The 13871-nt window shown below is 32.0% G+C and overlaps 2 protein-coding genes across 2 annotated transcripts; both read right to left on the bottom strand.

Annotated features, from left to right (window-relative positions):
• Positions 1-2646: 2646 nt before the first annotated feature.
• On the bottom strand, positions 2647-4459 carry LOC129876023 (delta(8)-fatty-acid desaturase-like). The gene has a single exon (XM_055951305.1). It carries the CDS (start codon positions 4231-4233, stop codon positions 2914-2916), a length of 1320 nt encoding a protein of 439 aa, XP_055807280.1. The 5' UTR covers positions 4234-4459; the 3' UTR covers positions 2647-2913.
• An 89-nt stretch (positions 4460-4548) lies between these two features.
• LOC129876022 (delta(8)-fatty-acid desaturase-like) lies at positions 4549-6483 on the bottom strand. The gene has a single exon (XM_055951304.1). The coding sequence runs from the start codon at positions 6101-6103 to the stop codon at positions 4784-4786; it is 1320 nt and encodes a 439-aa protein (XP_055807279.1). The 5' UTR covers positions 6104-6483; the 3' UTR covers positions 4549-4783.
• Between the last annotated feature and the right edge of the window lie 7388 nt (positions 6484-13871).

Raw genomic sequence — 13871 nt, forward strand, 5'->3', positions numbered from 1 at the left:
AGATGCAGTGAATTATTGTATACAAATTGTGAACAATAATGCTCTAGATGATGATCGATCTGGGTGTTGGATGGTGACAAACCTTTGGAATATGAATCAACAGACAGTGATGAAACGTCTGATGATAGACAATGATGTCAATATAGATAATACATCCGCTGAAGATTAAGACATCAACTTCAAATAAAGTGTATGAAGTTAGGTTTGATGTATATTTTAACACTGCAGCGATGTGTATTTCAAAAAAAAAATTGTCAAAATCGCTGCCTCTGCAGCGAAGTATATTTTGAAAAAACAAAATTGGGTAAAAAATCATTGTTGTAGCACGATGTGTATTTAAAAAAATTATCAAAATAATTGTCAGTGCAGCGTTTTACATTTTGAAAAAAAAAATTGTTCAAAAAAATTGCTGCCAGTGCAGCGTTTTACATTTTGAAAAAAAAATATCTGTTCAAAAAATCGCTGCCAGTGCAGCATTTTATATTTTGGAAAAAAAAATGTTGAAAATCGCTCCAGTTGCAGCGATGTTCTATTAAAAAGAAAAGTTTTTTTTTTTTTTGTAAAATCACTATATTTGCAGCGATGTTTCAAAAAAAAATAACGGCATTAAATTTTTTTACGAAATCACTACAGTGTCAGCGATTTGTCCATTTTAATTATATCAAAAGATAAGTTACTCTTTATACATTTTTATAAAAAAATAACATTTTTAACTCCGAACTAGAAAAAAATGATTGTCACCATTGATTGACTCAGCTTCACATCTATTAAGAAAGCATTGCGTGTCATAATACATGTACAAATATTGATAAGGACATAATTAATAGCAAGGTTGTCTTCTTGCCTAAATATAAAGTTTTTAATGTTTCTGTTCCAAGTAATGTTACTTTTTGTAAGATTGCTATATGAGGTTATTGGTCTATCACCCTACATTATCATTACATCATTTTGAATATTTTGACATGATCTATAATTATTTTCTTATTGCTACTATACTAATATTGAAATTATGTCATTTGATTGTAACAATTTTCTTTTCCAAATTTGATTTGAATCGGAATATAATATATTTTATATACAACCACGTCGAGAATTTCATGATGGCAAAGAATTGTTGATTCAATAGAAAAAAACTTATAATATGGACTATAATTTCATGTCATCTCCCTTTTCTCTTTGTTTTCGACTCGGATTTATTAGGGAAAATTCTTTTAAATTCGTGAACTGAATTTATTATTTTTGATTCGAATTATATAAATATTTATGCGCAAAAAGAAAAATATATCATACTTAGTCATAATTTGTTGGCTTTAAATTCATGATCATTCAAAGTTGTGGAAATAAGGATGTTGAGATATGTGTGAAAATATTAGAAGAGATAAGATTTAAAAATGAGGATATTCGGAACATGATAGAAGTGGCCTCGATGGAAGATAAGAGACGGGAATTAAGCAAGATTTAGATAGTTTGATCACGAGAAGAGGAGATGCACCAATGTGGAGATGAGATGATAGTCACAGAAGAGGCAGAGATAGACCGAAGAAGTATTGAAAAAAGGTGATTAGATAGGACATGACACAACTCTAACTTACTAAAAGCATGACTTTAGATAGAAGATTATTGACGACTCAAATTAGGATAGAGATTAGTTAGGTACTTGGATAGAGGATTATTGACGACTCGGATTAGGATAGAAATTAGTTAGGTAGTTGAGGGTTATGTTGTCTTGCTTAGTATTTCATATTAGTAGTCGTAGTATTACTCTAAGAGTTTTTTATTATTATATTTTTGTTACTATTGATTGTTTCTAACATTTCAATTATCATATTATTTGATAGTTACTGATCCATTTTTAGTATTTGTTGCGATACTTTCTTTAGCATTATGTATTCACTTCTGTTGTTTCTTCTTTCAAACTGCTTTGTAATATTTTTACTTGAGCCTGTGTCTATTAAACCATAACTTCTCTACCTTGTAAGAATAAGATCTGCATACGCATTACCCTTCCCAAACTACTCTACTGAGACTACACTGCTCCAACCAAAAAGATTTGAAAATATGAAACTTATTTCAAAACCTTACTAATAAAAAGACGAAACAATTACATCTACAAGGGTGCATAATGAGCTTTACTAATACCAGCAAAGTAGACATGTTTCTGATTGGCCAATTTTAAATGCTATCAGCTGGGTGAGAAAATACAATTCAACTACACTAGCATTTCTGACAGCATATCTAAGACTAACAAGATCTCTGTAATCCTTCCAGTCCCAAATGGATGGACAGTAGTATCGGAGCCAAGATTTTCACTAGGCGCTACCTATTTTCACAGTTAAATTTTCCAGAGGAGGACAACTTAGACAAGCAAAAGACTCACCTTCTGATCTAAAATCTTGCCAACAACTGAAGTAAATAATGTTGAATGGAGGAGGACCCGAGCGATCTCCCTGCTTCCTCAAATGTTCACTCAGACAAGTCTCAACTTATCTTGGCCACAATTTCTTGCAAGGAAAATTGTCCTCACCCCACCCCACCCCACCCCACCCCGCGCCTCCCCTGGTGAGTCGGTTTATAAGAGAGGGACAAACTAATAAAAAGGTTTGGTCTAGCAGGTATCTTTGCCATATACAGAAAGACAAGAAGATCTTACTTCAAGTGCAGCTAGCCCTGCAACTGCCCATATCCTGCTGCTTCGGTTTGGTTGGGGTACATTAAAAGAGAAATCTTTCACTCAGGACACTATTCTACAGCACTACTCTATATAAATTCCGAATTGTGCAAGCTGCTGAGACAGCATAAACATTGTCTCTCTGTTCCCATCCAGCAACACAATCTAAAATACACATTATTCAATTGTAATGACAATAAACAGACTTACGAAAAGCTTCAACATTTTACAAAAAAATAATTATACTAGCCATGAGTGTTAACAGCTTCCCAGAGCAGACCCCTAGCCTGCATTGCCGCAGTCTTGAGTGTCCTTATTGTCCACCTATTGGCCTCAAAGAAGGACACACTCTTGTAGGGCAAGTTGTGCTTTTTGCAAAGCTCCTGCACAATAGGAGAAATTTTCCTCAATTGGCACCTAGGCAGCCTTGGAAACAGATGATGCTCAAGCTGGAACTGCAATCCTCCAAAGAACCAATCCATCAGAGGAGAACAATCAATGTCAATAGTCCCTGCTGTTTGTTTCTCAAACCAATCGTTCCCCTTGGGCTGTCCAACATAGACATCAGCAGCAAAATGATTCAGACAGAATTGAACATGTTGAATCCCAGTCACAGCAAAGCTTGTAAGAACAAACAACACCCTTTCTGTCCAATTAGGCAAGGCGAGAACAAGAAGCGGAAACCAAGTCCAGAAAACCATGATCCCCAATATGTTCAAAAGTCTATCAGGCACTTTTCTCTTTGAGAACAATAGCAACAATGTCTGGACAAATAAATTCACCCTGGAAACACAAATGATAGGATAGAACGTAAAATGTTGATAGCTGACAAAGAATCTCGCCAAGGAATCGAACGTTAACTCTCTTCCATAGAAGGTAGAATTCAATGATTTAAACAGACTGGAAGAGACAGCAAAAACTGGCAAGTGCTGAAGATCAGGGTCATAATCCAGGCTATTACAGGCCACATGATGGGCATTATGAGTCCATTTCCACCAAGCAATACTAATCCCAGTTAGACAATTCCCTGACATAATCTGTACCATTTTGTTGAATCCTTTAGTTGTCATGATTATGTAATGACCAGAATCATGACCCAAATAAGAAATCTGCATCCAAGTTAACCCCAACAATGCCCCAGAAAGCATATGAATCAAGAAACTATTACTAAAAAGTACACCATAGAAAGTCAAGAAAAGCAAAAACCCAATAAAACAGAAGGAATACATAACCCCATGACCCTTTTTTTCAAATAATCCAGCTTTAGCAAATTCAACACAAAGTTTTCTGTAATCCCTTGATACCTCAGAAACCTCATACTCTTCCAAATAATAACCAGTAAAGAAGTTATCAAGATGTTTCCAAGCAGTACCTGGATGAAAAGCAATGAATGCATCAGTTGCTTCTTGTCCAGCGAGATTAAGTATAGGGATATCCCCACCAGGGTGTTGCTTAATCCAATCTGTCACATTGTAAACTTTCCCCTGAACAGAGATCCATATATCCTCTCTTTTGTTATGCTTCTTTAACTCTTCAGCTGTTATGTACTTTTTTGAATCCCCCATTGTGTAATAAACAATTTAAACCCCAAAGATTGAATCTTTTTTCACAACCAAAATGTATGATATTGCAACAAGAAGAAACATATACAAAAAGAAGAAGAAATAATGAAGTCAATGTGTGAGATAAAATGATGGTGGAAACCACATATAAATTTGGTCAATCTGCCCATCAAGCTTAGAAATTTTAACCTGAATCATGATGTTATAGCTAAAAGTCTCATCTGTCAGATAATTAACCAGATTAAACATCTTGAATAACGAGGACATGACAAATCATAGAAAGAGGGAGATTATCTACAGATATACCGAGATTAAGTATACAGCTGCAGATAATATATGCATATAGTATTTGATTCAGGTAGTTTTAGTAGTAACTTTACACTGAAGCAGTTTTAAGTATGTTCCTGAAACAAAATTACAAATCGTATTGCAAGCAGCGGAGAAATTAGAACCATTCCCTCTCTGTTCCAACCAATACAATAAACATTATCAAATTGCAATAAAAACAAACAATAACTTACAAAAAATTCCAATATCGTGCAAAAAAATTATATTAGCCATGAGTGTTGACAGCTTCCCAGAGCAGACCCCTAGCCTGCATTGCCGCGGTCCTGAGTGTCCTTATTGTCCACCTATTGGCCTCATAGAAGGACACACTCTTGTAGGGCAAATTGTGCTTTTTGCACAGCTCCTGCACAATAGGAGAAATTTTCCTCAATTGGCACCTAGGCAGCCTTGGAAACAGATGATGCTCAAGCTGGAACTGCAATCCTCCAAAGAACCAATCCATCAGAGGAGAACAATCAATGTCAATAGTCCCCGCTGTTTGTTTCTCAAACCAATCGTTCCCCTTGGGCTGTCCAACATAGACATCAGCAGCAAAATGATTCAGACAGAATTGAACATGTTGAATCCCAGTCACAGCAAAGCTTGTAAGAACAAACAACACCCTCTCTGTCCAATTAGGCAAGGCGAGAACAAGAAGCGGAAACCAAGTCCAGAAAACCATGATCCCCAATATGTTCAAAAGTCTATCAGGCACTTTTCTCTTTGAGAACAATAGCAACAATGTCTGGACAAATAAATTCACCCTGGAAACACAAATGATAGGATAGAACGTAAAATGTTGATAGCTGACAAAGAATTTCGCCAAGGAATCGAACGTTAACTCTCTTCCATAGAAGGTAGAATTCAATGATTTAAACAGACTGGAAGAGACAGCAAAAACTGGCAAGTGCTGAAGATCAGGGTCATAATCCAGGCTATTACAGGCCACATGATGGGCATTATGAGTCCATTTCCACCAAGCAATACTAATCCCAGTTAGACAATTCCCTGACATAATCTGTACCATTTTGTTGAATCCTTTAGTTGTCATGATTATGTAATGACCAGAATCATGACCCAAATAAGAAATCTGCATCCAAGTTAACCCCAACAATGCCCCAGAAAGCATATGAATCAAGAAACTATTACTAAAAAGTACACCATAGAAAGTCAAGAAAAGCAAAAACCCAATAAAACAGAAGGAATACATAACCCCATGACCCTTTTTTTCAAACATTCCAGCTTTAGCAAACTCAACACAAAGTTTTCTGTAATCCCTTGATACCTCAGAAACCTCATACTCTTCCAAATAATAACCAGTAAAGAAGTTATCAAGATGTTTCCAAGCAGTACCTGGATGAAAAGCAATAAATGCATCAGTTGCTTCTTGTCCAGCAAGATTAAGTATAGGGATATCCCCACCTGGGTGTTGTTTAATCCAATCAGTAACATTATAAACTTTCCCCTGAACAGAGATCCACACATCCTCTCTCTTGTTATGCTTCTTTAACTCCTCAGCTGTTATGTACTTTTTTAAATCCCCCATTGTGTAACAAACAAATTAAAAACCACAAAGATTGAATCTCTTTTTTTCACAACCAAACTATAAAATGATGAAAATGCAGAACAGATCTAGCAATCAAGAACAACCCCTTTTCAATGTAACGAAAGTACAACAAGGGGAATATGCTTTCTTGATTAATGAATGGAAAAAAACTAAGAAAAGATTTAAACTTTACTGTCGATGCGGCGAGGAGATAAATAGCGGTGAGTGTAAGAATTAAATAAATGTAAAACATTTGAAATGTGGGTGTCAAGAACATATACACTCATTGACACATGGTAGTTGGCTCCACTCGTTCAGAATTTGATTCTCTTGTCTGTGGTGCGCAACGTGGAGTCACTATTTGCCAACTGTTTGAAAGGAATTCAAACGTGGGTGTTCCCTAATTCCGATGGGCCTCCTCTGTATTTATCCGAGTTCTTATTGAAAATAAAAGAAGTAAAAATTCATAATTAAGATTTAATTAATTAAAGTAAAAATTTAATTAGTATAATTTAAATGATTAATTCCTAAATTAAAACATACACATTTAAGTTATAAAAATGGAAGACAACTACAACGCAGGACAAAAAGGATGTTGGAAGAGAGGGATTTTAAAACAAATATATTTATGGATAAAACAATATTTAATTATGATTGTGGGATTACTGTAATTTTTAGAAGTAAATATATGAAGTATTAATTTATTTAGATCATGATGGTTTTGCTTTAGTAAATTAAATTTTACCCATTAATCTTAATATATGTTATATGTCCTTAATCCAAGCAAAAAATTGAAAAAAATAATAAAAAGAAGAGAAATGGAGAGGAGTCAGATCCCCTTATTTGGCCGAAATAATATGATGTTCGATTTTAGAATCAACATTTAAGTTGTATTCATAATACGTAAAAAATTATAAATTTATTCATTTTAAAATAATTTTAGATAGACAATGTTCAAAGGTAAAGTTGCATATGATTGTAGTACATTCATTTTCATTTTTATCTGAATTTTAATTATATGAGCTGATTTGAGTTATTTTTGCCTAAAATTCATATATATCTAACTGAAATTTAACCATTTTTCTTGAACTTAGGCAAATGTATCTCAGGGCGTATTACGATTTTTCACCGAGGAGGTGGATCGAAGCGATTGCAGCAACTTCGATCATATATAATTTTAAACACTGTATATTTTAAATTATTTTGAGATAGATAAATATGTGAAAACTTTTAAAAAGTGAATACAGGTGAAATAGTTGTGTCCAAATAAGATACCTGTGAAATTTCTACTCCTTATATTTATCCTGATTTGGGAGTTTTTTTAACCAATTTTCTTTGTTGAAGTTTTGATGTTCAAATAAGTATAGAGGTGAATTCAAATTTTTAAGTATTAAATAAGTGTTTAGATATAAATTTGGTGATATTTGAAGCTAAGATGAAAAATAGTATCTAAAAATTGAAGTTGTAATTTGATATGCATTTCACTTTAAATAATATTACGATTATGTGAAGCAAAAGTTTTTTACTTGAAAAAAATGTTTAGAACTAGTTTTTTAAATTTCGGAAGATTTAAATTCAAGTCGAAATGAAAATGAACTATAATATATAAATAATCAAACAGCTTTTTGAAAACAAGTCGAGAAAAAAGCAAATAGAATGTATACGTGCAAATATACCCTAAAAAGATAGCTAAGTAATTCTTGATAAATTATTTATACATATTTAGTAAAAATTTTCGTATAAATATAAGATTTTGATCAAAGTAAATAATTAAAAATTATATTGCTCTGTCTATAAGTAGGTGCTCGAATTATATCTGGTTGAAGTGCAGAAGAATGCTCCCTTCATTTATTTTATGTGTTCAGTTTGGCTGGATATTTTCAAAAAGATGAAGAACAAAATTATTCGTGAATTTTAAGATCTTAAATTAAAAATATTTATATTAAATTTTTAAAAAAATATTGTGATTTTAGATATGTCATATGAAGATCATTCATAAAAGAGAGTGCCATTAAGAGTAAATAGGAAATATGAATTTTTTAAAAATTCATTCTTTTTATCCTAATTTATGTGATGATGTTTATTTTAATCTGTCTAAAACATATTATGATCTTTATATATTTAGAAATAATGTAATCTTAAAATTCACATTTTATCCTTAATTATAGCCACATAAATGTCTTAAACTTATTGTTGAGCGCAAATGTCAAAAAAAAAAATTTCTTAAATTTTATATCTAATCAAATAATATCTCATAATTGAAACAGAAAAAGTAGTAAATACAGAAATCAGAATTCTTTTTCAAATAAATTATTGAAAATCTTTATGAAAAATACTTAAGAAATTTTTCATAACTTGAGATGTGTCTTAAACATTACTCTTAAAAATATTTCACAAGTCAAAATATATTTTTCAAAATTCAACAAGTTCTCTTGATATAAACTAGAAACAAAAATTAAAGAAACAAGAAAATCCAGAATGATTAAATTATTTTTATTATTTTCTACTAAAAACTAGACATTACGCCCGTGCCAACACGACCAATTTATATTACTCACTTTATCTTAAATAAAAAGGATTACACAAATTTCATAGTGTTAAAAGCTAATTATATTTTATCCCTAATCTTTTTAAAATTACAAAAATTCTTTAAATTTGGTGGAATTCGGATACATCCCAAAACGTTCTGATATGTCGCGTAAAGTGATGTATCCGATGTTATGATATGTCACGAAAAGTGATGTATCCGACCGATACATTACACAAAGTGATGTATTAGAACGATACATTACACAAAGTGATGTATCTGACCGATACATCACGTAGAGTGATGTAACTGAGAATAGGAGAGATACGAATTTTTGTAATTTTTTCAAATGGTAGGAAATTTTAGAGAATATGGTAAAATAAGTTGTGTATTTAGGTAATTTTTCCTAATGTATATGATACAAATGGAATTTCGAGAGTCAAACACATTTTTTATGCCTTTTAAAATATTTTTTCAACAAAAATAGTAAATCTATTAATACAGTTAAACATCCTTATAATGGTAATTCATTATAAAAACATCTCATTATAATAATTTCATTCTCTCCAAAATCCATTTTTCATGTTATATTTTACTATTCCATAACAACATTCCACTTATACAACAATGAAACTCACTGTAGCAATTCATTTTTTGTAAAATTAACCCACTATAATAGTCATACTCAAATATTGTATAATAATATTATATAAAAAATATATTATGTCAAAACATAAAATATTAAATTATTTATTGTAATAATTATTAATGTCATGCACACAGTAAATTTTAAGTACGAATATTTAATAAGAAAAAAACATTATATTTAAACGGCGTCTGTTAATTATGGTCATAATTTCACGAGGAAAGGCTAGTGATGTTTGCTTTTGTACGTTCATTTGTTTATTCTACTTTTCTTTTTAATCTATTTAAAAAATAATGTGTCCTTCCTTTTTGTTTTGCTACTTTTAAATTCCAAAATTTCATATGACATGTTACCATAAGATGAAGAATATTTTGATATATTTGATATATTTTTAATTTAAAACTACAAATTTTGTAAGCTTTTATTTTTTTCTTAAATTTTATGTGAAGTTAAAATAGGATAAATAAATTAAATTAAAATTAAAAGAATATTTAATTTGGTTGAAAAATTGGTTAGAGAAGATTTTGATCCTTTTTATTTTTGAACAATAAAATGGAATAGATAGTTGTTTTGAAAATAGAGGTAAAATGCAATGAAGTTATATATGGCCTCATGTGATCAGATGAGTGCACACTCCAAACGGTCAAATAGTGAAATAGGCCTACATTGTCTACAAGATTATCCAGGTGTGCCCAAGTGCACAGAGGTACTTAAACCAAAATGAGCTGATTTTGTTGTGCAGAAATAAATATGTACACTCCTAAAATATTTTGATACTGTTATAAAAAAAATTAACTTATTAAATTAATAAAAAAGAGAGACAGTAAGAGAAAGAGAGAGTTGAGAGAATCTGCGTATGTTATTTCATTGCAGAAAATATGGCCATTTATGGCCAAATGGAAAGAAGAAATGGTGGGTAACTTGTCCCCTTTAAGTGGGTCCCATTACAAATGGAGCATCCACTATCATCTATATTATAATACTTTCTCTTGGATGTCCATATAAAAAAAAGTTCTAGTAAAAGAATAAATATATATAGTTATTCTCAATATTCATAGATGTTGTGCCTCGTTAAAAACTTACTAGAAAAAATCCAATAGAAAAAAACCTAGTGAAGGAAAAAGAGTACACACATCTGGTAATACGCCTTGAGTGCGGCCTCATTAAAAACCTTACCAAAGAAATCCAGTGGGACAAAACCTTGGTTAAAAGAAAAAAAATACAACGCGTATTTTACTCCCCCTGAAAAAAACTTCGTTTGATATTTTGGAGACGACGCAGTCCAATCTTATATCTTAGCTTCTCAAAAATTGATGTTGCTAATGCCTTTGTGAATAAATCTACAAGATTATCATTCGAACAAACTTGTTGTGCATCAATATCACCATTCTACTGGAGATCATATGTGAAGAATATTTTTGGTGAAATATATTTCGTTCTGTTTCCTTTTATGAAGCCACATTTCAATTGAGCTATGCACGCAACATTATCTTCGAATATAACTGTGGGTATTTTTACATCATATTCCAGGCCGTATTTTTCTTTGATGAACTGTATCATTGATTTCAACCATACACATTCTCTACTTGCTTCATGAATTGCTATTATTTCTGCATGATTTAAAGAAGTAGCAACAATAGACTGATTTGTAGATTGTCATGATATAGATAGATGGCTTGTTTGCATAGCCTTTGTTAGTATAAAACAAACTCATATCAATGACACCCTTTATGTATCTTAAAATATGTTTGATACCATTCCAATGTCTTCGCGTTGGGGATGAATTGTACCTTGCTAGAAAATTAACAGAATATCAGGTCTGGTTGCTTTACCAAGATACATAAGTACACCAATAACACTGAGATATGGTACTTCACCACCAAAAAGTTCTTCATTCTCTTCTTGAGGTCGGAACGGATCCTTATTCACTTCAAGTGATCGAACAACCATTGGAGTACTTAAGAGATGTGCTTTGTCCATGTAAAATCGTTTTAAGATTTTTTCAGTATAAGTAGATTGGTGGTTAAAAATCGCTGTTGTTCGAAGCGGGCGATCCATGTGATCCATGACGTTATCAAATAATTCTAAGAAAGGGAGGATGAGGCCGCCCTCAAATTTTTCATAAGCTAGCTCGATTTGAGTAGTGACGAGTGGAAATAGGTTTAGAAAGATGTGAAACGAGTTGGAGGCCAAGTAGTAAGCCGTGGTAGTCGACCTACTTGCGTAAGCTACCGACTTGTGAGAATTAGTGGCATGATTTTCATATTAATGAAAAAAATATTATTATTTTGTTGTTAAAAATAATTTTTAAAAAAGGAAATAAAAAAATAATAAGAGAAAAGAAAAATATATATATATATATATATAATCTGATGGCATTAAGCCATTAGATGTAAACGAGAAAACGCGAACAGAGAAACTGGATAGAAAAACAATACGGAGGAAGAAAGAAAAGAAAGGGGAAAAGAAAAATAAAGGAGAAGAGAAAACTACTGATTTTCATTCTAAAGCGTCAAGGTAATTATTCTCATTCTTTCCATTAAATTTTTATGTGATTATAAACATATTTTTAGGGTATATTGGTGGAGAAATAACGCTGAAATAAAAAAATATGACCCTGGGTTCTTAACATAAAATCTTGATTTGGGGTCGAATAACGATCCGTTTTAGTTGAAATTTGACATGCGAGTTTATGTTATAATGAGTGAACATAATCGGAAAGAAAATTTCATATTTGACTTCAATGACTCGGGATGACTTTTTGACCTAAGTTTTGATTCAAAAATAAATATAGCAATATGAATGTCATTAGATTCGTATTCTTATGAAAATTATGTATTTGAACAGATTTTGATCTTTCGGAAGCGTTACGAAAGACTCAAGTTTTAAAGTGATTATTCAATTTAATTGAGGCAAGGGAATTTCTAAACCTCAGTTTAAGTTTGTAGATGCTTGTATTTCCGTGTTATGTGTATTGGGGAGTAATAGGAATTGAAATGGGTTATTGACTATATAATTGGCCTTAAAAATGGAAATAAGGGGTATAAAATAATGATCTAATGACATGTATTAGTGAAATTGATATGTTGTGATTATGAGTTTATTTTGGACATGTGAAATGATTATATTGATGTGAGATAAGAAAAATCATTGTTGTTGTCATGTTGCTATCGTGAATCATATGAACATGAATTAATTGCATTGGTTCAAACATATTGTGTTGAGACTAAAAGTGATATGAAACACAAAGGGGTCGGGCCACACGCTTCGTGGTAGGTAACATAGACAGAAATGTCCCCCATGGGTTTCAGAGTGTAACTCAGCGGATGTGTACCAATAGGACAAACATGCATCATTTCATTGCATTGTATTGTATTTTGTTGATATTTGTGAATTCGTGTTTATCACTTTTTGCTATGTATATGTTGAATTTTACTTGAGATGATTCACTTGATAAGACTATCGATGAATATTCGTGGACTGTAATGTTATTATTATGTAGAGTTGGGCTGATTTTATGCAGGTTGTAGTTAAGGAGGTTCGGTTGGGATGACAGGAGTACTTGTATCTATCGAGCTTTACTTAGTTTTAGTTATCCACTTGCTGAGTACCGTGTTGTTTGGTACTCACCCCTTGCTTTTACACTTGTGTAGGTTGTGAGTCCGGACTTGCTTGATCTCCTACTATTTTCTACCATATCTGAGGCTATCATTTCGAGTGTTGATGTAGTTGTTACATCCATCTAGCGGATACCTCTTACTCATTTAATATATTTTAGTCATATTCTAGAGACAAAGACATTGTGACTGTATTTTCTTTCATATTTCGGTAATGTATTATTGGCTTGTACATATGACAACCAATCTTGGGGAAATTTAAATTTGTTTTATGTGTTTTTATTAAGTTAAATTTTGATTTAGTTCATTTTCTTCCGCATCTACTTTTCGTTGGGTATTAGACTGACTTATCTCAGTGGATTGAGATGAGTGTCATCACACCCGGATTTGGATCATGACACTACTGGAGATCATATGTGAAGAATAATTTTGGTGAAATATATTTCGTTCTGTTTTCTTTTATAAAACCACCTTTCAATTGAGCTATGCATGCAACATTATCTTCAAATATAACTGTGGGTATTTTCACATCATTTTCTAGGACATATTTTTCTTTGATGAACTTTATCATTGATCTCAACCACACACATTCTCTACTTGCTTCATGAATTGCTATTATTTCTGCATGATTTGAAGAATTAGCAACAATAGACTGATTTGTATAGCCTTTGTTAGTATAAAACAAACTCATATCAATGGTACCTTTTAGGCATCGCAAAATATGTTTGATACCATTTCAATGTCTTTGCATTGGGGATGAACTGTACCTTGCTAGAAAATTAATAGAAAATGTCATATCAGGTCTTGTTGTGTTACCAAGATACATAAGTGCACCAATAGCACTGAGATATGGTACTTCAGCACCAAGAAGTTCTTCATTCTCTTCTTGAGGTCAAAATGGATCCTTGTTCACTTTAAGTAATCGAACAACCATTGGAGTACTTAAGAGATGTTCTTTGTCCATGTAAAATCATTTTA

This window comes from Solanum dulcamara, chromosome 12 (assembly GCF_947179165.1).
Source record: "Solanum dulcamara chromosome 12, daSolDulc1.2, whole genome shotgun sequence".
NCBI classification, from domain to species: Eukaryota; Viridiplantae; Streptophyta; class Magnoliopsida; order Solanales; family Solanaceae; genus Solanum; species Solanum dulcamara.